The 25,892-nt window shown below is 40.1% G+C and overlaps 1 protein-coding gene across 2 annotated transcripts in view; it reads left to right on the top strand.

Moving 5' to 3' along the window:
- Window positions 1-18,931, top strand: part of ephb1 (EPH receptor B1) — a 250,745-nt gene extending 231,814 nt beyond the window's left edge. For both annotated transcript variants that reach the window (XM_072441429.1, XM_072441428.1), the window contains exons 13-17: window positions 11,510-11,659; window positions 13,231-13,424; window positions 14,086-14,241; window positions 14,550-15,912; window positions 18,688-18,931. In XM_072441429.1, coding sequence (XP_072297530.1) covers window positions 11,510-11,659; window positions 13,231-13,424; window positions 14,086-14,241; window positions 14,550-14,658 — 609 coding nt within the window. In that variant the 3' untranslated portion in view covers window positions 14,659-15,912; window positions 18,688-18,931. The remainder of the gene's footprint in view (window positions 1-11,509; window positions 11,660-13,230; window positions 13,425-14,085; window positions 14,242-14,549; window positions 15,913-18,687) is intronic.
- Window positions 18,932-25,892: the final 6,961 nt, after the last annotated feature.

The following is a 25,892-nucleotide window of genomic DNA, read 5'->3' as shown; positions in this document are numbered from 1 at the left end:
CCTTCTACCGCAAATTAATCACCTCTCCCTCCTTTACCCTTTTTTTACGCTTTTATTTTTTCCTCCCGCCATTGGAAAGAACACCAATTACAGAGCCTGCAGTGCGATTTCGGTGGGGATGTATGGTTAGGAGGACATGCTGGTAATTGTGTTAACCCTAGATGGAGGGGCACTCCGGAGCAGTTGTTATGGTGTTTTTTTAGACAGAAGGGGGCTGCGTTGGCCTGGTACCAAGTGGTGATTAATTAGACTCTCAGGACAGTGTTTGGACTGCGCCCGTCCGGTAAAGGTGATGTGTGTTAATTAATTTAAAGACTTGAAAACCCTAAAGTTGTATTGCGGTTGTCAGGTTTTGGACAATGTGGTTTACAAGATAATGCATTATTGCTTAAGGGAGGTAAATGTCTGATTTACTTTGTCAAGGTTTGTAATTAATGTAATGTTTTTTAAAAATAACAGGAATTTGAAGTATGTTGGTTATCATTATGATTATCAAATCCACTATAACAGAAGATTGTAGCCTATATCTGATTGAATATTTTGATTAGAAATTCATACAAAGTTTGGTAATTTTGATCACATTATCAATTTGTCCTCTCTGTCTGATAAAGCCTTTTAGAAAAACACATTTAAGTGTTAAGAAATGAAGTGTTTTTGACGCTCAGAGGAAGAGCGTAAATGAAGCTAAATGCAACTCGACCTGGAGCTGGGTATTGTGTAATACCTCATGATACATTACATATTTCGGTACAGTATCTACAATACCATACGAATCCCGATACTCAGAACTTAATATGACCTCTTATCCCATAAAACTGGTGTGAAATCAAATTGTGTTAAGTAGAATAACAAAATACATTTGAATTTCATGCTCACATTGTCCTTAATATCAGAATGCATCCGTGAATTACATCTTATTAAAGTCACATTTACAGCTCATCAGCTCCAGCCTTGCTGAGGCTGTCTGTAGGTTAAGAAGTGTAGAACTAGGACATTTATGTAAGTATCACAATACACATCTCTGTTTCGATATGTGTATTTTTTTGCAAAAGATCCCAAGTTTCAAAAGTACATTTCTGGCATTTTATCCTGCAGAAGTCATCAAATGTTACAGCGCTGTATAGTCATCAAAACCAAGTCTGCTGTTTATTCATGTGATTTTTCCTTCTCCTTTTGCTGTCCAGCTCATGCATATGGCAGATGTCGAAACCTATAATCCTTGTCTTGATCTTGGTTTGAATGGTGAAAAAGTCAGGGATGTCATGCAGTGTTTGTTCCCAAAATATACCATGTAGGAAATTGGTGTCCTGGGGTACTTCTATTCACACCTCTTGTCCTTGAGGCAAGTTGTGAAATGGCAAGCTCAGGTCACGTATAAATGTATAACTCACTCAGCGTACTCATTGTGCTATCCTGACTATAGCGTGGCTTATATGTCCTTTGCCTTTGTGCGTCATCCAATGTCGGAGGGTTGAAAGGCGAGGTCACAGCGCAGGGGCCAAAGCTCATCCGTCAAATCCACCACCTATAAATGACATTGTCCGAGCCACGCTCCGCTGCACCGACTGCGTGGACGGCCATGTTGTTTCTGTCATCCGTCTATTTGCATCTATTTCGCCCTCTCGCTTTTGGCTCCCAGCCCTCGGTACAGTGTTTGGCATCTGTGCGCAACTTTTAGTGAAATATTTATGCGCTGTGAAGTGAAGGAGACTGTCTCTCTTAAGTAAACAGTGAAATAGGAGCATGTCTATAAGCGGGAGAGTAAATAGAAGAGTTCTTTATCGTGAGCTGAAGTTTGGGGAAGGTCACAGAGACTATATATTGAAGTATATTGAAGTAGCAGAAGGTTATTAAATCAGATTGAACTAAATCGTATCCAGAGTGGAAGCACTTGGGGAAAGAAGACACGAGCAGACGGGTATTGCTCAGACATGGACTAAGATATTGAGATTTTAGTTCATTTTGTAGTGAATCTTTTTACTTTTACTGCACTACATTTAACAGCAATGATTTGAGGATCCTAACTTTGAGCAAACAAAAAAGAAGAATGTATTCAGTTGATAGTGTAAAACAAATTCCTTTATCAATATCATTATATTTGAGGCTTATTGTTCTCAAAATCTACGTTTCCTTTTTATGCGAAAAGTGCATTTTTAGTTAAGTATATTTTCTTTATATGATGCTTTCAACAAAACTGTGTACTTGTTCCACCACTGATTGACTGTTGATCAGAAAGTGCAGTCAAGGTTTATAGTTAGAATTCTGTGTTTTTTACAGTTCATTCACGTTGCATTTCAGGTCTACATCGGACATTACTGGAATAACAATCATTACTAGCAACAGCTAAATTAATACAAAATATACTGTAATTTATTTGGTTTCGCTTTCTGCGTACACAAGCCATGCTCAATTAAACCTTAATATTAACATGCATTACTGAAGTTCCAAACATAATTGGCTGCTACATTTAGAAGATTAAATACAAACCGGAGACTTCCAGTTATTCCAGTTTAAGCTGACGCACTCACACCTCTGCGGGGAAAAAAAATCCTTTAAAATCACTGTTTGACCCAACTTAATTCCAAAGAAGAAGAAGAACAAGGGATGCGTGAAGAAGGACGACACAAGTCTGGTAACACTACGGGACCAAAACAAACGAAGCTGCCGGAAAACAGCCCGCATCACAAGCTAACGGGGCTAACATGGCTAGCAAATATGACGCTCACGCCCGCGGTCCCTCCCTGACGGTGAAACGTGATGTAGCTGCCAAAGCCCCGGCCATATCCGCCAACTGGAGCGCGCGTGGACGAAGTCGAGCTGCGTATTTCAGACATTACAGATGATCTGCAGACAACAAGGGCCGAGATGGAGGCGGTGACCATGGTGACAACCCTGGAGCTGGTGAACAATGATATGAAAGATAAGATGGTGGATTTGGAGTCCAGATCACGTAGACCCAACATAAGACTTGTGGAGGTCTCAGACAGTGTGGGTTTTCTGGAGAAGATAATACCTGAGATGATCATCCTCATTTTCTTGATTCGATGCATGTTTCTAGCATGAACCCTTTTGTTTTCTTTTTTATACTTTCAGCTATTTGGTGTTCGTATGGTTCTTCTGTGTTTGTTGTTTACAACCAGAGAGATAAAAACATATAAATCAATATAATTACGATCCATACAATACAATCGGAAGTGTTCCAAGTGAAGTGAAGGGAAGTGTAACAAAAATGAAAAAAGAAAGAATAGACATGATATATTAACAGGCGACACACTTGAATGCCATTGAACAGCAAAAGCTAAATTCTGGTATAAAAAAAAATCCTATTCTTCATCATACAGGGGCAGATGAGGAGTTGAAGTATTAATTTCAAACCAAATAAGAATATAGGATTGGTTGACTATGGAGGGAAAATAACCTGAGGCAGATATAGGCCCAATAGACCTAAGTGATCATGCTCCTATCTACATTTCTGTACATTTGGAGGAAAGACAAAGAGGCACACTGTGGAGGTTCAATGCCAGCCTGCTTGATGACATTTTGTAGGAAAAAATGTCCAACAAAATGATCTGGAGGAAAATGACACTGTGGAAATGTCTCTGCCCATCCTTTGGGATGCTTCCAAAGCAGTCTCGAGAGGACAAATTATAGCCATAGCCTCTGAAAAAAAGAAACAAAGAGAGAAAAAGCTAAATCCTTGATACCAAAAGAATTGGAAAAGTGATTGGATTGTGCCTCATTTAGACCCATTTCTATTCTGGATGTGGACTATTGTATCTACACCTCAATAATGTTCAAAAGAATGGAACAAATACGTTGCTCACAAGTATTGGACTGAGATCAACAATGCCTTAGGGACATTTTATGACATCACTGTATTTTGACTCCTGCCATGGACACAATCGGCAGCAATCTCTGGAGCATCCTCCTGGTAGCAGCCAAAAAGGCCCTCACAAAAAATGAATGACACAAAATATACCGACAATCATGGACTGAACATTATAATGGACATTAATATGGATATGGATTCATAATTTACAAACCAGAAACGTTTCATCCAGCCACGCAACTCCATCTCCTGTTGTGATCTGTTGGACCCTTTTGAAAGCGTTCACAAAATAACAAAATTCTTCATATTTAAACCACTTCTTTGTATTTACATTTAATTTCGTCACAAATACCCTGCTGTTATATATTCAAAGATGGAAAATAGAGCATGAATATGGATAGGTCCATGTTCGCAACACGGGCAAGAAATATGACCACTTCTGTGCATCAAATAGTTGCAAGCATTTTAACACATTTTCTTTGATTTATACATTCTGTCTCCATCTACTTCAAGTCACCATCTGCAGCCACTTTTGAGCATTTGCATTGATGTCGGACTTGTTTTGTGTTCAACTGAAATGGCAAAACTGTATAAATAACAACCACCAATATATACACCATTTCAAAAAGCTGGAGTACTGTTTAAAGTCAGGCCTACCTAGTTTTAGGAAATAAAAAAAATGACTCCGTATCATATGGCTACTGATCATTTACTTTACTCGTGTAAAGCGCGGGGCAGGTTAACAATTTCTCCTGCAGTGAATGCCATGTGTGTAAAACAAATGTTGAAATATGACTCGGCGCTGCTGCCATTAAGCTGTTTAGCATTTATGATTGCCCGCAGCTACAGCAATAATTCTAAAATACACAGACAATAAATCTTGTACTTTAATAGTTTAACTGGAGAATTCTCATCAAAAAGACATAAATTAAGCTGTTGTTTGTCAAGCAGTTTGTATTAAGTGATGTATTGATGTCACGCCTTTTCTTGGTTTTCATCTTCCTGTTTGTTGGTGCCATTTTCAGTACTATTCGAAAGATATCATTTTTTGTTTTGAATTGTTAATTACGACTATAGCAACGGTGTAAACGTTCATGACAAATGTTGTGTTTGCACATGTTAAACCCCATGATTAGTTTGTGCCTTTATTTATGTGTGAGCAAGAGGAAAAAGTATTTCGAAATCAGTAATTTGATGATTGATTTTCAGATGGAGGACAGGGGCCTATTATGGGAGATTCACTGTTTTTGAGTGGTCTGCAAATGTTGAACTGTGTCATTATTTGTGTGGGATTGGTTCCACAAACTTGCCATATTCATTTTACGGCTGGAAGTCCTTTCAACACAACAATCACGAAACTCTTGGATGAAATATTGCAACCACATTCTAAAGAGACAAAAGAAGACGTTAAACTTTTCTGTTTCAGGGGGATAGGCTCAATGATTAACCCTAAATGCTAGATTTGACCAAGGCTAATGCTGTGATGGATAGATTTTATTTATTTGATCTTATTTTTGTAGACTTGGGAAGCCCTAGAATACATTTAAACTATCAAGCTCATATAAATAGATTTTGAATGTATTAAAATGTTCTCAACTGTATGATTATGGATGGTTTTCTTCCATAGATCTATTGTTTTGCTTTCCCCTTGCCTGACTGACTGTTTAATATACATGCCTAAATGTTTTCAATCCCAGACATTCCCATGGGCCTTCAAAAGTCACCAACGCTTTTTTTTCTGCTGGTTTATTTTCTACTTTCTGTCCCTTTGTCACTCTTCTCCTCTTTCTTCTCATTGCTTTCTCCATTCTGTTTGGGCAGACATCCAGAGCAGATCGTTGCACTCAGGATTTCATTAAAAGGATGTTGATGGAGCACTCTCTCCAGCCTAAAGTAAATGTGCTCAAGTCCATTTGAGCGAACGTTGTTTGGAAATGGATTACTGAAGCTGGAGGAGTAAAGAGGAGAAGAGAGAGAGGAGGGGCGACGAGAAAAGATTGTCTGAAAGTGAGATCTGCATTTTTTTCTTCAATAGCTCCATAAATGCCAACTTATCCAATTCTAGTAAACTGTGGCAGGAAAGCGATACAGTTTTGATGGAAATGTTATTGTTCTATCTGGTACATTTGTATTTATGGTTGGCCTTCCGAACGATTTGGAACTCCTGCCATGGACACACTAAATGGATACGTTTGAAGCATATTTCTGGGAGCAGGGAAGAAAGCCATGACCAAAAATGTCAGAAACAAAGAAACAAAACCGAAAATCAAGGATTATATCAACATTATAAAAACAAAACATTTGAAAAAAAAATAAAAATAAAGTTTGCACTAAATTTGAAAATTTGACAGACTTTGGACTGAATGGGCCGAATATGCCAGACTACACCTTTTTTATTTGTGTTTTTTTCACCGATGAGACACATTTAAAAAGGCAATTTTACACATTAAACACATTTAAAAGAGTGCGTTGGCATTTTAGAGAGAAAAAGATAACCACACTAAATGAATTCGATATCTAAACCTGTATTGTACTATCTATTCCTCCAAAAATGAAAGAAAGAAATCATAAATCATACATAATATATTGTAACCGTCTCCCCCGAGGCGCAGGAACATGGCAGGTGTTTCTTGACCACGAGACCCAAACAGACAGCAGTAGCAGCAAACATTACACCCTCCATGTTTATCTTTTATCACTGAACGCTGCTTGTCACACACACAGTTGTCTCACTATGATACCTCTTAACCTGACAGTCACGACGTCCCGTCTCCGTGGCGACGTGGCACATTTTGCGGCAGGCCTGTCAGCGGCGGTCACAAGCAGGTGGAACCAGTCAGATAGTGTGATGGCTTCTGTCGAATCGGGAACAAAAGGACTGGGCTTGTTTTGTTGCAGCTGTGTACAAGAGCCACTTAACATACAGTAGGTCAAGTTCGATCATATATTCCGTGGGTGCACATTTTCCAAATTGTCACATAGGAAAGTTATAAGTATTACATTTTAAAGTGGGCATATTATGTAAAATGGACTTTTATGAGCTATTACAACAGTGTTCTCTCCTCATTCGCTTTAACCCTGAGTTTTATTTCGATTGATTCATGCGTGTTTGAGTAATCCTCCTTTTGTCCAGCATACAAGGCTCGCCCCTATCCTTCCTTTGCATATATTTTAACATTCAAAGGCCTTACAATGTCACAGACTCACTTTTAAAATATAATAAGTCGCACCAGCAAAAAAGGGTTGCATAATAGAGAAGAAAAAACATATATAAGTCGCACACATTTATTTGATAAAATCCAAGACCAAGAATAGAAATTTCATCTTAGATTGCAATTTAAAACCATAACAGATTAGAGAACAACGTGGTGAATAGGTGTACGTATGCTAAGATAACTATAGCATAAAGAACATGCTAACAATTTTACCAAAGCATCAGTATTACACCAAATCACTAAATCCATTGAATTCTTCTTCCTCTGTGTCACTTCTAAACGACTCCGCAAACTCCGGGGATGAAGTGCAGATTCTTCTTCTGCGTCGCTTAGAGCCTTGTGGTTGTCAGTTTGAAAATAATCAACAAAACGATATAATACTGTGTTAATGTATCACATAGCAACAAGTCGCCAAACTATGAACAAAGGTAGAAAAAGCTTCAGTTGTAGTCATCTGGACTCAGTTTGAAAAATATGAACAAAGGTGTGATTTATTGTTCGGAAAATATGGTAAATGACATTCTCCTGCTTGTTACAGTGAAATACCACTATGAAGGTTAATTCTAAATACCGTAAAAACGTTGAGTAACCTTTCTGTAGATATAGTCCAGTATTTGTGTTGGTGAATTTTACTGGTTATACAGTAATTTGCATATCAATTTGACATGCAATATGTTTATTTCTCCTGATGTAACTCCTGGCAGTAATCCAAGCTTGGATCATAGTCTGTATTTAATATTAGATGGAACTTGTGTAATTAGCCATTTTAGAATTAAGGAAAGGTCACTGCCTGTAAACAAATTGGAACACATCCATTTAAGCTAATTTACTTACTAGACGTACCAATTACTACAATTCAAACAGATTTGATGACTAATGGGATATTATTTAAGTGTCTCCATAGAACTCTGTCAGAGGGCCAGTTGCATAACTCTCTCTAGAATAAAGTTTGACTTTACAATGACAAAAGACTTGATATTTTCTCTGCACTTTTTCACTTGGAGGCAGACAGCAAACAGCTGGTTCCTCTTTAAGTAGTCAGCACAGTATATCATATCCAAATAGCACTGCCTGGGCTTCAAGGCTCGGCGACATGCTTTTGTGTTGACTCCGGGTCTCTTTTAATTCCTATCATCATTTTTTACCCACCACCCCGCCACCACCGCCCCATCCCTCTGGTATTAATGCTTTTTTCTCATAGTAGAGAAGACTGCAATGCTGTTTATTATGTTTCTGCCTCTCTCCCTGTAGGCCGTGGCTGCTCTGCGCTTCATGTTATTAAAGCAGGATTTTGGCATAGCTATCAGTGGCCCCACAGCAGTAATTACACAGAGTTTGCATAGCAGCCTCTGACTCACTCGCTGTCTGAAATGGTATTACTAAGCGCACTCTCATTGGGGACCGTCTTGTGAAGTCCTTTGGTCCCAGGGCAGGAGCAGTGACACAGTGCAGGGTCTATGGGACACGAGAGCAGACAACGGCACTATGTAATGCTTTAGCTCGTCGAGTTTTTCTTTACTTGGCTGATTTGTTTTTGGTTGTTCTTTTGCGTATGTGCCAAATGTATTGAATGGAAGAGCTGCCCCGACAAAGTGACAGATGAGGAAGAGAAAAGGGATCGGTATTTTTTGTACTGTGAAATATTGAAGAAGGAATTTAGAGACGGCTACGAACAAAGAAAGCCGTGTAAATGTTCCAGGAATACACAAAATGAACTGCTTTACCTTTTTTTTCCCCAGCAGTTTCTTTAAAACTTTTCTAACATCCATGTTTTTGAGAGCTTTTCACAAGTTTATGAGCCCAGAGTGAACGTTGGTGTTATTGTAAAGCTGATGACAAATAGCTTCCTAATAGCGCGCTTCCTGGTTTTCGGAAGATAGAAATACTTAATTTGATCTAGACGGCGATTTCACCTTTGTAAAAATACATAGTACATATTATACTTTTAATCATTATAATTTAATTTGAGTACTTTTTATGATGATTCACCTCTTAGCCTATATAAAATCTTCACCAATACGGATATTAGCACCGATATACTGTATTATCTTACCTCTTCTACAATCTCTCCTCAGGTGTAAACGTGTTGTGCCAGAACTTGACACAGTTAAAGCTAAAACTATTCATGATACATGTGTTCAAAATGGTGTAATGATTTTCCACCAAACTTTACAGACAAATTGCTGCTGTTCGAGATCTTATCATCTCGTCCTATTGGGTTTGTTCACCGACGGCCTTGTGTCTTTGTGAACTTCATATTTAAAGAAAAGATCTCCCAGCAATGCCCTGACAAAAAGATGGATGACAATGAAGAAAGAGACGGGTACTTTTATATATTCGCCACCTGAACAGAAAGGGCACGCCAAATTGTCCAGGGGTCGTGGGTTAGATGAAACGACTCTGATATGAACTGCAGTGAGATATGAGCAAAGCATTAAAGTCACAGAGGCCCACAACGCCTTTATTCCACTATTGATCTCGTCCTCTCTGTGGATCTTTCATGTGTCTCCATTTGTCACCGACTTGGTCTCACTCGCTGACTGCCGACTGGCCTTTCCGTTGCCCGCTGGTGTGTGTGGCTGCAGAAGACTTATTTAATTTGGTTGAGTCTGTGCCAGGTCAGATGGTGAATCACTGGCCAGGGTCAGAAGTAAATAGGAGGTCAAAAGACTGAAGAGGTGATTCACACTCTTGTCGAACCACGATAAGGAGATCAACCTTCACAACCCAATAGACCGACCTCTGAGAGCAAATAAAAAACAAGCTAAAGTAGTTACAGATATTCTGAGACATGTGGAGGACTCGAGATCGTATTTGACATCTTGTTCAATCTACTCCTACATCTCATACAACTGTGTTACTTAGACCTGATTGAATAAATGATTGTCAAGAATGTGGTCTTGAATGGAGTTGTCCATATCACGTTTTGGGTTCCCTCTGTCTCAACAGTCCTGAACCTGCAGCTGGTCCCCAAATATGTACACATTTTAATGGATTAATAAAGTTCAGAAAGGCCCATCCTGCAATTTGTTCCACATACTATACATGAAAATCCTAGTAATAATTATCAAACTATTCAAAAATCTGTTGCTTTTTCAGGTATTGATTACTGACTTCGGTTTGAATTAAAAACAAGTCATATCTATATTGAAAATAGCCTTATTTGGAGGCTTAACTGTATTGATTAATGCAAAGAACTTATGTCTTAAAGCCGTAATGGACGATTTTTCGCCAATTTGAGAACTGAAGCCGAAGTGCGCATGCGCACCCACCCCGTGCGGACCTGCACTAGAGCATCGCGGCCAGAAGTGCATTTTTTTATCAGCGCAACGGATCGCATCGCATCTCTCGTCTCCCGTAGATTTCCGTCTCTTCTGAGCCAGCTCGAACTGTCTTTCTCTGTCTTAATTTTTGTCCTGAACACTGAGGGAACTATGTTATGATAGATCCATGCGCTTAGCCACAGGGAAACGTGCTGCTCTCCTGGGGAGGAGCCGCACGCGGCTGCAGCTGAGCAGTAGGTGCGTTTTATGATTGATACGTGGCAGGACTAATTGGCTGTCCCAGGAAATGAGACTCAGATTTGGGCCAAAAAATCGTCCATTACGGCTTTACGTTTTCAAACGCCATCTAACTTTGCAATATGGTCACATTTATATCACGCTTTTTCTACCTTCAAGACGAGCACTCTGCCACTGAGCTACTGCCTATACGTGATACAAGACTTTATTGACAAACCATTGCCGTCTCCAACACAAAGTCATTGGAGAGCGTTGGAATGTTCTGTTGTGTCTGCATAGAGCCGACCTACAGTGAACCACCTCTCCACTCGCGGCTTCTGTCTCTTCACTCTCTCTAAATGAGCTGGGTGCACAATGTGTGGGCCGCTGGAGGACGTTGGGTGAGTTTCCAGCTCTGGCTTATCTGAAAATGCTCCGCTTCGACTAATTGGCATGATTATTTCAACGGCAGGCCCAGCCCCGAAATAAACTCTGTAGGTCACATGGAGCAAACAAACAGGGATTTACTATATGCCGCTATCATTGATGTCCAGTGCCCGTAAATGTGCTCCCACATGCACCTGTATCGCAGCGTGTTTGTGTGTGTACGTGGAATTTTAAACAAGCGTCTGTCAATTTCAATCAAGTAGGCGCGTGGCATGCCTTAGGCTCAGGTAGCCCAATTACAGCTAGACACTTTCGATCTACACGCAGAAAGACCAGGCCCGGGCATTCTTTATTCAAAAGGGGCTGTGGGAAAACAGACAGTAAACGTAATGGTGGTCGATGTGTGAAGGGCGAACAATGTGGAGACGGATGCAGATCATGTCAATGTGTTTGTGTCTGTCAGAGAATGAATGGAATGCACAGTCAATGTGATGTGCTAGCACAGTGTGGATCGTTTGATTAAAAAAAGTCTGAAAAGACAACGGAAAAGTTGTGAGAAATGTTTTTGTGTTTTTCAGGGAGGAAAAATTCCAGTGAGATGGACAGCGCCTGAGGCCATCGCTTACAGGAAGTTCACCTCAGCCAGCGATGTGTGGAGCTACGGCATCGTCATGTGGGAGGTGATGTCGTTTGGAGAGCGGCCGTACTGGGACATGTCCAACCAGGACGTGAGTTTATGGACATTTGAACTGTACAAGTCATTTTCGCCGTTACTTTGAAATAAGAACCAGTGCCAACTCTGGTTTCCCATCTGCCATCACTTGTGTAATTTATTTAAGTTCAATTTGATTTAAAATATATATAGGTAAAGTAAAACAGAATAGCAGTTTCCATTCAGATGTGCGTATGCTGCAGACACACAAGGCTAGCTAAAGTGGGGAAGCAGTTATAAATCACAGATTTGTATCTGAGCTTCATCACTGAGATGTCCTTGACTCTGACTTTGAAAGCCCACTTATTATGGGCACTGTCTGCACGTTCCCCTTTCCTTCCTGGACGGCTTTGAGAGCAGTAAATGATTGCTGAGTGCTCTGCTTTGTTCTTCATGTCCGTTTGGACAACTTCCACAGGCAGACTCCACCAACACAAACATACACAACTATTGGACAGGGGCCGGCGCTCGAAGGGCTCTTTGCGCTCTCTGAGTGAGACAGGAGCCATGCCTCCATGAACCCCTCTCCATGAAGAGTGTCCAAACCAGCAGATGTGTTCACACTGGGCCAGCAGCGCTGTGCATGCTGGGACCGATGCAGAGAAGAGCTGGCAGTGCTCAGTGGGTCCGGCTGCTCAGGGCACACATATATACACACATACATACACACATGCATACACACAAACAGACATACACAAACACATACATACATACATACATATACACACACACACACAAACATACACACACATACACACACACACACACACACACAAACATACACACATACATACACACATACATGCACATACACACACACACACAAACATACACACATACACACACACAAACATGCACACACATGCACACAAGCGTACACACAAACATACACACACACACACACACACACACACAAACATACACACATACATACACACATACATGCACATACACACACACACACACACACAAACATACACACATACACACACACAAACATGCACACACATGCACACAAACGTACACACATACATACACACAAACATACACACATACACGTACACATACATACACACACACACACACACACACACACACACACACATACATGATAAATACACACTCAGTGCTCCTCCATATGCACCATTTGTCAAGATTGTGCTGAGTTGCTCTCTACCCTGGGATGGAGCTGGCAGCCCGCAGGGAAACCACTAATTTTTAATGATAGTATCTTATAGGCTTGATTTCACCGCAGACCATAGTCTTGCAGTGATGCATTGTTAAGACAAGACTGAGTATAGGTCATATCTGTGGAGATATATCCATGGGCACAATGTTTAGTATAATACCATATGTTACAAATTCAGAAATCAGTCTACATCTACATGTAAATGTAATGTACTGTGAGTGAATGATTCCATGCTTTCTTTTAAGGGATAATTCAATGGAATCCAACCATTCATTTTCATGTACTTTTACTTCATTCTCTCTTGAATCGTGCCTCTAGGGGGTGTTACCAAAAGAGTAATGTTTTAAATTGCACTGAAAAAGGTAAAGTTGCATTTGCTTCTATTTGTTTGTCCGTAGGTGATCAATGCCATAGAGCAGGACTACCGACTCCCCCCGCCCATGGACTGCCCCAGCGCGCTGCACCAGCTGATGCTGGACTGTTGGCAGAAAGACCGTAATGTCCGACCACGCTTCACTGATATCGTCAGCACCTTGGACAAGATGATTCGAAACCCCACCAGCCTCAAAGCTATTGCTAACATCCCTGCAGTGTGAGTGGACACACTGCCTCTGTCATCCCGTTTCTTTCATGTTTACTGTGGCCGGAGCAAGTGTGGTAGTTTGGGTCACTTCTGAACATGATGAATATGTACAGGATGTACATATTCATCATGTACATCCTGTACATATTCATGTATTATTGCTGATTGCATCAAATTAACTATTCCTCCAAATATTCCCCACTACTTCTTATGGTAATCATAAATATTATATACACATTTATGTATTTTCCCACAAAATAAAACAGTTTGGTTGTAAACAACGGTAGAACACATGTTTGGTTTCTTTTGTACAGGTTTCATTAGACCAGCAAGGTGTTGTACACCTTTTTAAACTGTACGCACCTTATTGAAAACAGTTTGTCACAGTCTTCCTTAGAGACTCCTCAGCCATAGCCAAATTGAATGTGTTTTCTTTCTTCACAGATTTACTCTCCAATTACAGGGCAGAGGCCAAGTTAACTGGGCCTTTCACACTTGTCCTCAACTCGCTTGTATGTGACCCTGTGTTTCAGGCCACTGCGATGGGGCTTTAGCTGTGCATCTACTGTTAGAATCTTTCCCAACAATCTACTCATTTTGGGAAAATGTATTTGTCTACACATAAATTGTTGTTAAGCATTTCTATTTATATGTATATCTTTCATTTCAGGCCTTCTCAGCCACTGTTGGACAGGTCCATCCCTGACTTCAACACGTTCAGCTCGGTGGAGGACTGGCTTGCAGCCATTAAGATGAGCCAGTACCGAGACAACTTCCTCAACTCAGGCTTCACGTCTCTGCAGCTGGTGGCTCAGATGACCTCAGAGTGAGTTAATCTCTCAGGCTTTCACTCACATGTGACACTTGGATAAAATAACCCAGCGTCAAGTGGTTGTATTTCAGGCTTGAATACAGAAAGTGAGATCTTATGGCAGCCAAGCAGCCATGCCCACAAATCTACTACATTTTTCAGCTACTCATTTTTCCCTTTCAAAGTTATAACATTGTTGTGTGTTTCATTATGAGCAGGACTTATATTTTTAAAAGATCAATATAACTGATTGTAAAACTGTGCTTTTCCTGTTAATTACACGGATGAATAAACATATTTCCGTATTGTACGTTTGTTTCCAGGGACCTGCTAAGGATAGGCGTGACTCTGGCGGGCCACCAGAAGAAGATCCTGAGTAATGTGCAGACCATGAGGGTGCAGATGAGCCAGTCTCCGTCCACGTTGGCATGACTACAAGAGGCGCTGTGCCACAGAGCAGGCAGCATTCGGAGGACCACCGACAACTGCGGCAGCCTCCGAATGACCCCTTCTCCGTCGGAACGCGCCAGAGTCGAGACTATTGTCTTAATCTAAATCGTCACTTGTCTACAACAGGAGAGCAGGGTCTACACTACAATAGCTATCACCAATCCAAACCAGGAAGTAAACCAGGAAGTTCAGGGTGCAACGTGTTACTGTTTCCGCATTCATAAAGACACAAGCTGCTGTGGTTTTGGATCTCCATTTGCCGTCATATCTCCGGCATCAGTACAGGGAACATATGATATTTCTAGATTGTATGGTAAAAGATATATTGTACCTCTATATTATCTGGACTAGACCATGTTAAAATTGTAACCAGAAATGTGAGACATTTGCAACCAACAACGTGTGACCTGTGATGTTGCCCATACTGTCGTCAATGTGTGCAATGAGGAGGCCTTGGTCTTGTCCAGAAATATGCTCAAGAAGAAGAAATAATCAGCAGAAGGACTACGTTTAGAAATACAGGGATGTATAGTGGAGCACCATTGTCAATTCACTTCATAGTCATTGTCTGCTTGGTTTACATTGAAAATAATGTATTGTGGAATTCCTGGTGACAGAGCTTAGTTCTATTTTTGTCTTCATCTGATTGTTTGTACTTGTCACTATAACCAGATCCACCCACTTGTCTGAACTCGACACTACCTGTGGAGTGGGCTGAACCAGCCCCAGATTCAGAGGATATAAATATGTTTATCTCTTGCTAATTATGATTATTAACTTCCATAATAACCTTCATATTGAAGGTGGTATGTAAGAATATGTATGTACAGAACTATCTGCTTGCATTTTGGCAACGACTAGTTTGTTGATTAGATTGTGTTAGATACATGCAATGTGTAGGTTCCCACTGTGCCCCAGCCCCTTGTGACTGACTGTTTGAAGGACACAGGGTAGTCTTATTTTCCAGGGGCACATGGACTATCCAGTACAGAGAAATATTACCGAGTCGGTCTAGTTGATCTAAGTATGAGTAGGAGTTGTAGGAGATCTAATGACAAATGTCCATCTATTGAGAACCTGCTCGTGTTAAATGTGGGTGTGCACATGCTGTCTCTTGCTGGTGAGCACTTGTTTGTACAGAAATATTTTATGTTTTCTTCATCTGTTGTTTGTGTGGAGTGCTCAGCACCAATGGAAGCTGGAGGAGGATCGAAGCATCGCCAAGCAAAATCCACAGTAAGTTTGTACTGATCGCGTACGTGTAATGCATGCACTGTTCAGGGAAAACGTTAAGACACAACAATTATTAATGCTCGCAGGAATGCAATTATTTATCCTGGAATAGGAAATAGAAAAGTGCAAAAACAGAAGTAGTAGAAAAGAAAAAAATATCAAATATATTCAACATGCTCAGCATTCTCTACTAGTGTTCTTAATGTTTTCCCTGAGCATATTAGCTGAATTATCAAATTGATGTTTGTGAATCAGCAAATAATTCAGCCCACACTGAAATGAACATATTGATATTCAGTTGTTGCATCTCTTGTACACACACGGTCCTCATAGGACTACTAAAAACTCCACTTCCCATAGACACAACAGTTATGGCAATATTTATTCTCCATAGTGTCTGCGGCGCCATATGGATGGACAGGCTGAGCACAAATGCTGTGATAAACTTGTGATTCATACATTTTATACACATATGAGTGGAGCTGCAGAGACCTGGGTTTGGTATGAAAACGTGTTGCCTTCGAGTACAACGTATATGGCTTTGAAATCTCTCAGGATATTTTTCATGTGGAGTACATAGGTTATATCATGATTGCGGTTGGATTGGTTTGGAAAATGTAATGTGTTTTTCACAGTAAGAACTTCAGAGCAGGATTGCAAAAGGGGCTTCTGTGATTACAGTACTCTCTAGCTTAGGAAAGAAAAGTACAAAGAATCTTTTTCCAAAGTAAACAGTGAAAAAGTATTTTACTCAACAGTTTGTGCTTTGTTTTTCCAACGTGAACGTAGACAGATTGTACTAAACCATTCAGCTCTTAGCGTGTCAGTGAGTAATGAATCAGGTCCTTGAGGGACGTTGTGTTTTTTACCTTGTGGAGAATCACAACATTGTAGTAAACTGTAAACTGTAGTATGACGGCCTCAAGATGTACCACACCATCATGGAGGCAGTTTAATTGACATTTTAGTGAAACGTAGTCTTGATTTAGTCTTGGATTTTTCCCTCATTTACCTCAAATTAGAAACCAGGTTTTGATTTAGTTGAGTCCTAAAAACGGTTGATCAGTCTTGATATTGTGCTGGGCCTGGATGGATTGGATGGAAGTGTACTGGTTCAGATTTTCTTTCTACACAAAGTAATTGTTCAATAAATACATCCTTGATTTTTTTTAACAGTAAATCGTTTGTCTAAAAAGTCTCTTAACGAAAGGAGTTATCTTTTTGACCCTTTTTTATTTCTTTGCAAAATTAAAAACTCTTAAGCACCTTCCTTCCAAAATTAGAAACTGATGGCAGACCCATTAGCAGATTATTAAGTACACTCTTCCCCGTAAGACCACCTCCCTCCTCCCCCGCCCTCCTCTGTCTGCCCCGCTGCAGCTCTGCACTTGCACTCCGCCTGGGTGGAGCTGGCAGGCCTCCAGCTCGTTTGTCCTGGGTGTAACCAAGCTGTCCTAGGCATAAGGGACAGGGGCAGGGCTAAGAGCCGGCCTGAGAAATGGCTGACTTCATGCTCCAGTGGACATAGAAGAGAAAGAGTGTGGTGAGGGGTGTCACCTGCTGAGACCCCCCTCTAAAAGCATCTGATCAGTAGCACTCAGGCCGAGATGGATAGGACTCATCAAAGTGGAGCGAGGCAGAAACAGAGAATCGCAGTGTTTCCAGTAGATTTTTAAATGTCATACAAGCTGGAATCCAATGCCTGCTTCATATCTGTCATTAAAAACAAATGACATTTTAGCATATCTATTATTGATATGACCATGATTTCCAGGGCCCATGTACTGCCTTAAACAGTAGCATGTGCCAGAAACCCATGCGGAAATGATAAACGTCTGTTATATAGTGGTGTGGAGTTCTTGTATAGAAGGATTGTGTAAGGAAGGCATAGCATATTCAACCTAAAGCTCATGGGCCAGAACAGGCCTCCAAATAAACTGATCCCATCTTCCAAATATTAAAAATATATTTTAAGTTTAGTCCCGGTTTAGTCCAGGTTTAGTTTAATTCTATGCCTGGTTGGTACTATTTTACAGAGCATATATATATATATATATATATATATATATATATATATATATATATATATATATATATATATATATATATATATATATATATATATATATATATATATATATATATATATAGGAATGGAAGACATTACATAAACATGATTCATGAACAAGTTGGTGGTCTAATGAGAAATTAAACTTGGAAGTATTACAACATAAACATTATTTTGTCATTAAAGTCTTTCTTAATGTTCGTATTAGTTTGGAAATTAAAAAAACCCTGTAATCAACCCAGTGTTCTCCTTATCGGCAGCGTCCTTGGCTCACTCATTGATTTAGCCTGTATTATATCCCTACTCATAATCACAGCCTCGTCCCAGCGATCGGCAAACTCTTTTTAACCACAGACGCTGATTCAGTTTGAAAGCATTAGTCCTCTATTCAGCTCCGCCTCGTGTATTTGCCATTCAAGCCAAGAGCCCATGAATGATCAGATCGAATGTATTCATTATCCCACAGTGTTATTCTTCTCCACACATTTGGTCTGTTTGTCTTTCTAAATATCTGACTGTAATGACACTCCCGACATGTGAGGAATGGAGGGGGGCGGCGTATCTCCAGACCCAGAGGAACGAGTCTCACAATGCATGAACTGTTATAGTGTGGCATGCAGTCGGTTATTTAATGCTTGTCATGGGTGTCTAAGCTTGACAACAAATTCATAACTTAATAAATGTTTTTCCTTTTTTTTCTTCTGTTTCAGATGGAAAACCTATTTTTATATGCTGTCCAAGCTGTGGATTTACACCGACACCAATCAGGCATAATGTTATGACCAACTGCTCATTAATCTTCTGCTTTATGACCACAAGACCTCTGTCCCTCCTGCAACACACAAATAGTGAAGCACTGTGCATTTTGATACCTTTGTAATAGAACCAGACTTTTAAATTGATATGGTTTAGCTACATTACTTTGCATAACTCACCACTTCTCCTTCCTAAATGAACAATTATTTAAAGTTTGTTTTTATCCTTCCCCTCGGATGAGCAGACGGACAGGGCCTACTCACCAGGATTAGTCCGCCTGGTGAGTGCAGCTTCCCTGTTTCAGCCCATTCTCCAGGAAGCACTCTGTACCTGTAACACAGGAGCCATCTTGGGCCAGGTCACGGGGACAGCAGTCTAAGCAGGGACTCCCAGACTTATAAAGTCATATAAAGCTCATGACCATAGGTGAAGGTAGTAACGTAAATCAAGAGCTTTGCCTTTGGAGTCAGCTCCTTCACCACAACAGTCCGATGCAGCGACTGCATCACTGCAGACACTGCACTGATCCTTTCCTCACTCGTGAACAAACAAAATCCCTTACAAAGAAAATAAAAGCTTGAACTAAGCAATAGGGACACACCATAAGAACTGCAAAACTCAAATTGCCATCACCATTTTGCAGTGGCGGGCCGTGGGTCTGGGACCTGGGCCTTCAGTGAGGTCCTACCACCCGAATGAATCCACCTCTTATTACCATCATTATGATGCCATGGCTCTAGACGCTATACATTTAGACAGAAACGCAGTTTAACCAGGCGTTGCGTCACGTTGTCCACGCCGTTGCCCGTGTTGGAACTTTGAAAGTGGGGAACGAACCGCCTGTGACAGGGTTTGCAGCGTCTAACTTTTCTTGAAAGGTTTGTCTTGAGAAAGGCGTTATAATTATATCCTCAACCAAATTGTTATCTTTTCCTCCTTTCCCATTGTGGGTTGAAAAAACAGTTTAGTAGTACGCGGATTAATTTGTTTATCAAATTCAGTTTCCTCGTTCTGAGGTTCTTCAGAGCCCCGCCTATAGGACCTGCCTCTCAATATTGGTGATCCAATCAAAAGACGTGCATGTGATGCGCCTGCTGCTGGCTCCTGTGTAACAACCAGCAGACGTACAAGAGCCAACTCTAAAGCTGATTGGTCATTGATCATTTTCATTTCCATTCACTTTAAGCTACAAGCACCAGCTCTGTTGAGGTCTGAAGGTCTGAGGGCAGATTTTAGATCCCTGGCAACATATGATGGCTGAATATGATTGGATCAAAGCTCTAACATAAAGACCAGCCCTCCAAATCTGAACCTGGGGCAGAAGCAGTGTAACCAAGAGGAAAGCCATGAAATGAAGAGTAAAACTCTTACTCTGGGGAATAATTTAATACATATTTATGGAAAAATATATACATTTTTAAATTATATTCATAATTATTCTGATTATGTTTAGGCTAGCAGAGAAGGCCTTGCTGCCCCTGACGGCCCACCACTGCCATTTTGCCATATTTGTCTTCAAAATATTCACAAATCTACATCCAAATGTTCTCATTCTTCTGTCAGTGGTCATAATGAAATGCCTGATTGTTGTTACCTTCAAAACTGTGGATTTTACACTCGTCTGAAGCACGTAACATATTGACACTAGACCACAGCGTCGACCACCACTGCGTGACCAACAGGACCAGTTGAAAGACCTATATCCTATGGTACAAATGAATTGAGCTTGCTGTTGGCCGTTAGCCGTTAACCATTAGCGTGCACTTCTCTCTCTTCTTTTTGATTGCGTGCGAGACTGAGAATGAATGTCTGCCATGTTTAGTGTTCAACAAACGTGTGTGTGTTCACCGGTACATCTTTCCTTTTATTTCTGTATAGCAAAACCACTTGTAAATTGTGAAGTATGTGTCAAAGAGTTTGTAAGATGTAACTTTCTGAGAACTATTGTACTAAAACTGCACTCAATAAACGCCTTGGGAAAAACAAGTCAGTCAGTGAGTGCGTGCGTGCTTCGTGACTCGGTGGTGATTGGGTTTTCATTAGCGGTGACAGGGCAAAGTTCTATGGAATGGCTATTATCAGCTAATGCCACTGTCTGTCAGAGAACTGCGTGACGTGGGCCTACTCACTTTCAAAAATGGTACTGGCAATAAAGGTCCATTTGTCAGCGGCACTTCGTCTGGCAGTCTGTGTTCAACCTGCTAATAAACAAGCCATCACTCCCCCATAAAAGGGGGACATGCACCATTTTTGAACACTGCGCTGACATCACTGGTGCCGACAAACGTGTGTGGTCAGTTGGCGGAGACTTCAAGTGACTTACGGTGAAGGATTGCAGTAATATTACACGAGCAATAATATTAAATTGACATGAAAACCAGTTAAACAATACTTCTGTTATCGGGTCCTACAAATGTTAATGTGTATAGCCATGTAGGCACCAAAGAAACATGTATCTTTCTGTAAGTATATTCACTACTTGTCAAAGCTGTAAATGTACAGTTTACATTTCGGATCCCTATGATGTAGAATACTGACCAGATGTGGAGTCAATATTACGTACTCCACTGTACATTTATTTCTTGCTGTTATGTGTGTGGGATTGAATCTCAAATAATACCTGAGGATAAAGACATTGTGATATAGCTGTTGCAAGCTCAGGGCATGATTGTTTTGACACAATAAGTTAATTCATATTGAAACTAAAATGTGCATGCCTTAAAGGTCAAGTAATACTTTTTACCACACACTTCGAAGTTCTGTCTTCCCCCCAGAACGTGTGTTGTAAATGCAGAACAAAGAAGACAAAAAGCAAACTTCATCTAATTATTCTTCATCTACACACTTCATCTAATTATTGTTTTATCTTTCAATCTATATCACGCTTTGGGATGAGAACTCATTGGCTGTGGTCCATGTTGCTACACTTCTCCACCTGAAAAAGTTGTTCTAAAGCAACGGCTTGTCAAAGAGTTTGTGAGAGCTGCAGGAACAAGTTGGATGGATTTAAACAGCACTAGTTCTTTGCAGCAATCCACATGTATAATACTTAACGATTGCCTTCCTAACATGCTAATTGATTTTTTAAGTGCTTTTTATAACCCTCTGAGGCCAGACCAAGTTTTGCCATCATGGTAATTAAGCTAATAAACATTAGCATGCTAACAGCACACTTCCTGATTCGTGGTAAATAAACAATAATTAGATGCAGAGTGCACAATGAACTCATTTTCATCAAAATGCTTTCACATTACAGCTGTTCTGCTGTGGCAAGAAAGAGTTTACTTTATTACCATTAAATACTAGTGTCAGCCTCAATTTACTAGTCAAATTCATTCAAAATAAAAACATAACAAATGAAATAAAGATTAAATCAAGGCTCATTTAGATCAATAAAGTCATGCCTTCTTCATTTGAAAACACATACCGTATTTTCCAGATTATAAGTCGCACATAGTTTTGGCCGGGGTGCGACTTATACTCCGGACTTGTGATATTATTCGTTATTTTCACACTGGCAACTGCATTTCACATGACAACCACAAGAGGGGTCTAAAGCGACGCAGCAACGCTCTAAGTGACGCAGAAGAAGAACCGGCACTTCCTCTTCCGCCGGAGTTTGCCGAGTTGTTTAGAAGTGACACCGAGGTTGTGGTTAATTGTGCAGAGTAACACGCGCAGTACTATATGGACAAGTAAAATCGGAACTAGTCAAAACTACTCAAAACAACGTTGAGGCTGCCTTCACACTTTTGTAAACGCTGCATCAAAATTGGGACTAAACCGAGGCTAATCCTGGAACTAAACCTGGACTGGAGCGGGACTAAACCAAGACTAGGACAGGACCAAACCAAAGTCTTCAAAAAGGACCATAAATGAGGTATGAACGCAGCTTTCTCTTCTCACTAAACTTGGTGTCGATGCATGTGCTTTTGCAGTTGTGCCTATTGCCTGGTGTTGAAGAACAGACCGGGCACTGCTGTTTAGAAGTGACACCGAGGAAGTATGAAAGAGATTTAGTGATTTGGGGTAATACTGATGCTTTGGTAAAGTTGTTAGCATGTTCTTTATGCTATAGTTATCTGAATAATTGCTAATATCTTAGGTTACATACCAGACACTTATGACTGTCCGTTGTCTATTCGTTATGTAGCTGAATGTGTTACGTTAGCATACGTACACCTATTCACCACGTTGTTCATTCTCTAATCTGTTGTTATTTTTAAATTGCATTTCAAGATGTTCTTGGTCTTGGATTTGATCAAATAAATGTCCCCCAAAAATGCGACTTATACTCCAGTGCGACTTATACAGTTTTTTTTTTTCTTCTCTTTTATGATTTTTTTGGTTTGTGCGACTTACACTCCGGAAAATACGGTATTTCTTTTCAGTATCTGCCTTTTTTTGTCAGATAGAGAACCTTGGTGTTTTTGCTATACATTTTGTTTGCTGCAATATCAATTGTATCAGCTCTACTGAGGATAGTGGTAATGTTAGAGCACAGTAAGCTAACTCAAATCACACAGCAGAAAGATGCGTGTTGTCTCACTTTAGTATTTTAACAATGCAATTCTTCTAACGTTACAAAACAAATAGCACATTTTGCTTTAATTGTTTGATGTACACAGGCCGCTTTAGTCACAGTGAGTATTTACTAGTTCACACAGAACAGTGCAAAGTGGATTTAGTGTGGAGTATGTGTCACAATATGAAGGTCATTTGGAGTGCTGCACTAGTAGTAAAAGTGATGTAATGACCATTGCTTTGGAGATGCCTCTTATGGGAAGCTCTCCCTAAGCCTTCTGGGTAATTGGGCCTGTTTGTCATTTTAATCAGAGTAATTAGACAGACAGTGGAAGACAAGTTTCCCCAAGACGAGCCTATATACAATGTGTTATACATGTATGGTCATTTTATTTGCACACACTTGCCTATTGTTTCTAAATGCGTTCTCCTCTGACGACTGAAGTGTGCGACATGGGCCTAGAACTGACACAAATTTGAGAAGAAAGCAAGAAAAAAACATTCTGTATAAAAACCTAAAAACCCTACATCATCAGTTAACTGTCTCACTCTTGTCTACTCTCGGTCAAAATCATGTCTCAGCTCTGCTCCACTGTTCCAGCATTTCCCCCATTTTACCATGTACCATCCATGTGTAGCTAAAAGTGGCTAGAAATGTCTATTTATTGCTGCAGATTAAGACACAAGCAAAGCCAAAGAAATGTCTTTAAGCGATAGCATTTATCCCGAACAAAGGCTCGTCCAGTCAGCTCACTTTACCCCACGTTAAAGTCAGAGGAAGTTTGAAAAGTGACTTCTCAGCAGCAAATCGTTGCCTTGATCAATATTCCCCGAGCAATCACCTGCGAAAAAAGGGATGGGTGCACAGCGGGAACCCCTGCAGAGCGTGCAGGAGAAGCACCAGGGAGAGAGAGGCAATCGTCCAACGGGGCGGATCAGAGCAGAACAGCAGAGAATATCCAGTCAAGGGCATCGAGGGAGCCAAGTCGACAAAGAAAGTACAGGCTCATTGGAAACTGTCATGTGGAACAGTCTATGTTTATGTAAAAATATTACTTTTCCTGGTTGTGTGATCCAACACCACAGGCATTTTTATATCAGGCATTTTTAAAATATTGAAATGGAGCTTTATCATAGACTTTAGTTAATATATCTGTTGTTTTCTTGAATTATTTTGCCATTTAAGACAAATTAGGACAAATTTGATCCACTTGGGGCAATACAGTGCTCAGACTCAAATTGCCAGATAATTATACTGCAGAAATACAGAATCTACCATTTTATTTTATTTTTTACCTGAAATTAGATATGAATCATTGTGTTCCAAATGCATTAAAAACAACACCCCTGAACTAATAAAGCTAAAAGGTTTATTCAAACAAGGTATTCTAAAAGCACGAAGAAACAACATACATGGGATATACTTCTTTATTTTGTATCTCCTTGATGTAATTGTGAGTTTAAGAAAATGTTGAATAATGACACTTTCCTTTAGACAGTCAATACATTAAATATTTGTTTTATCAAAATCACATCCTTCTTGAATTTTACTATGGGGGGGGGAAAAAACGTTTAGATCTAATTTCCATCTTGAAACTCTACAAAACGTGTGGTATTCCACATTTCATTCTAGGCGCTAACCTCTATTACACTTTTTCAATAGGCATATGAACAGCTCCTTATGAAAGCACACGTCCGTGTTCATTGATTCAGCTCTGGAGCTCGTGTTAGCAGACACACTGCAGGGCATGTCTAATCTAAATGTCAAAAAACGCCAATGTTAGGGAAATTTGTCATTTTATTTTCATCAGCACTCTGTCTTTATAAAATAGCAATAACAAACTCTTACAAGTTTCCTGTGGGCTGAATATCAAGGCTGATGTTTTTGACAATTGCCAAATAAGACACACAATACAAACTCAACGACATGAGTCATACGTTTACAATGTATTATGTGATAACATCTAGTAAATGTCTCAAATTTTGATTAAATGGAAATAAAGATTATTTAAAATACTTATTTTTACATATATGAACCTACAAATAGACAAAAGGTAAAATATAAAGATGTTAGATCTTGGTTTCCCTCTGGACTACACATTCTAATGGGTGGTATATGTGAAGAGGGATGGTGCTAATATGATAACTGCAGAGGGCATGCCTCATCTCCAGCCCAATGACACAGAGGTCTATTATTGCAGTCTTCAGTAGATGGTGAAATTGAATGTCTTCATCTCAAAACGGAACAAATGAGTTTAAAAGTATTTGATTTGGAGTAATGCATGTGTGGACGGACACTGTTCTCTAATGCAATTTGAGCTTACGTCATATCTTTTATATCGGGCATCCCAAAGTGTCCCATGACGTCTCAGAGCAATAAGCCAGAGGTCAAAGGTCCTGCGTGACTTATGATTATTAAGAGTGCCATATAGGGTTTAGGGCTTAGGGTGCGAGACATGTCTCACTCACCCTTCAGCTGTCACATGGCCTACGCAGAGGTCAAGCTACTATTGACTGACAGGTGTAAGTAATGAGCTGAGGTCAAAGGTCGTGAGTCAACATGAGCAGCTGCAGAAGGCTGTGATAAAACACGGCCGTGTACTGAAACATTCCAGCAGTTATCACTTTCAACACA

The sequence above is a fragment of the Eucyclogobius newberryi genome, unplaced genomic scaffold (genome assembly GCF_026437365.1).
Source record: "Eucyclogobius newberryi isolate DKJ021-1_F unplaced genomic scaffold, fEucNew1.0.hap1 SCAF_12, whole genome shotgun sequence".
NCBI lineage: Eukaryota > Metazoa > Chordata > Actinopteri > Gobiiformes > Gobiidae > Eucyclogobius > Eucyclogobius newberryi.
This window is presented reverse-complemented; position numbering and strand designations above follow the sequence as displayed.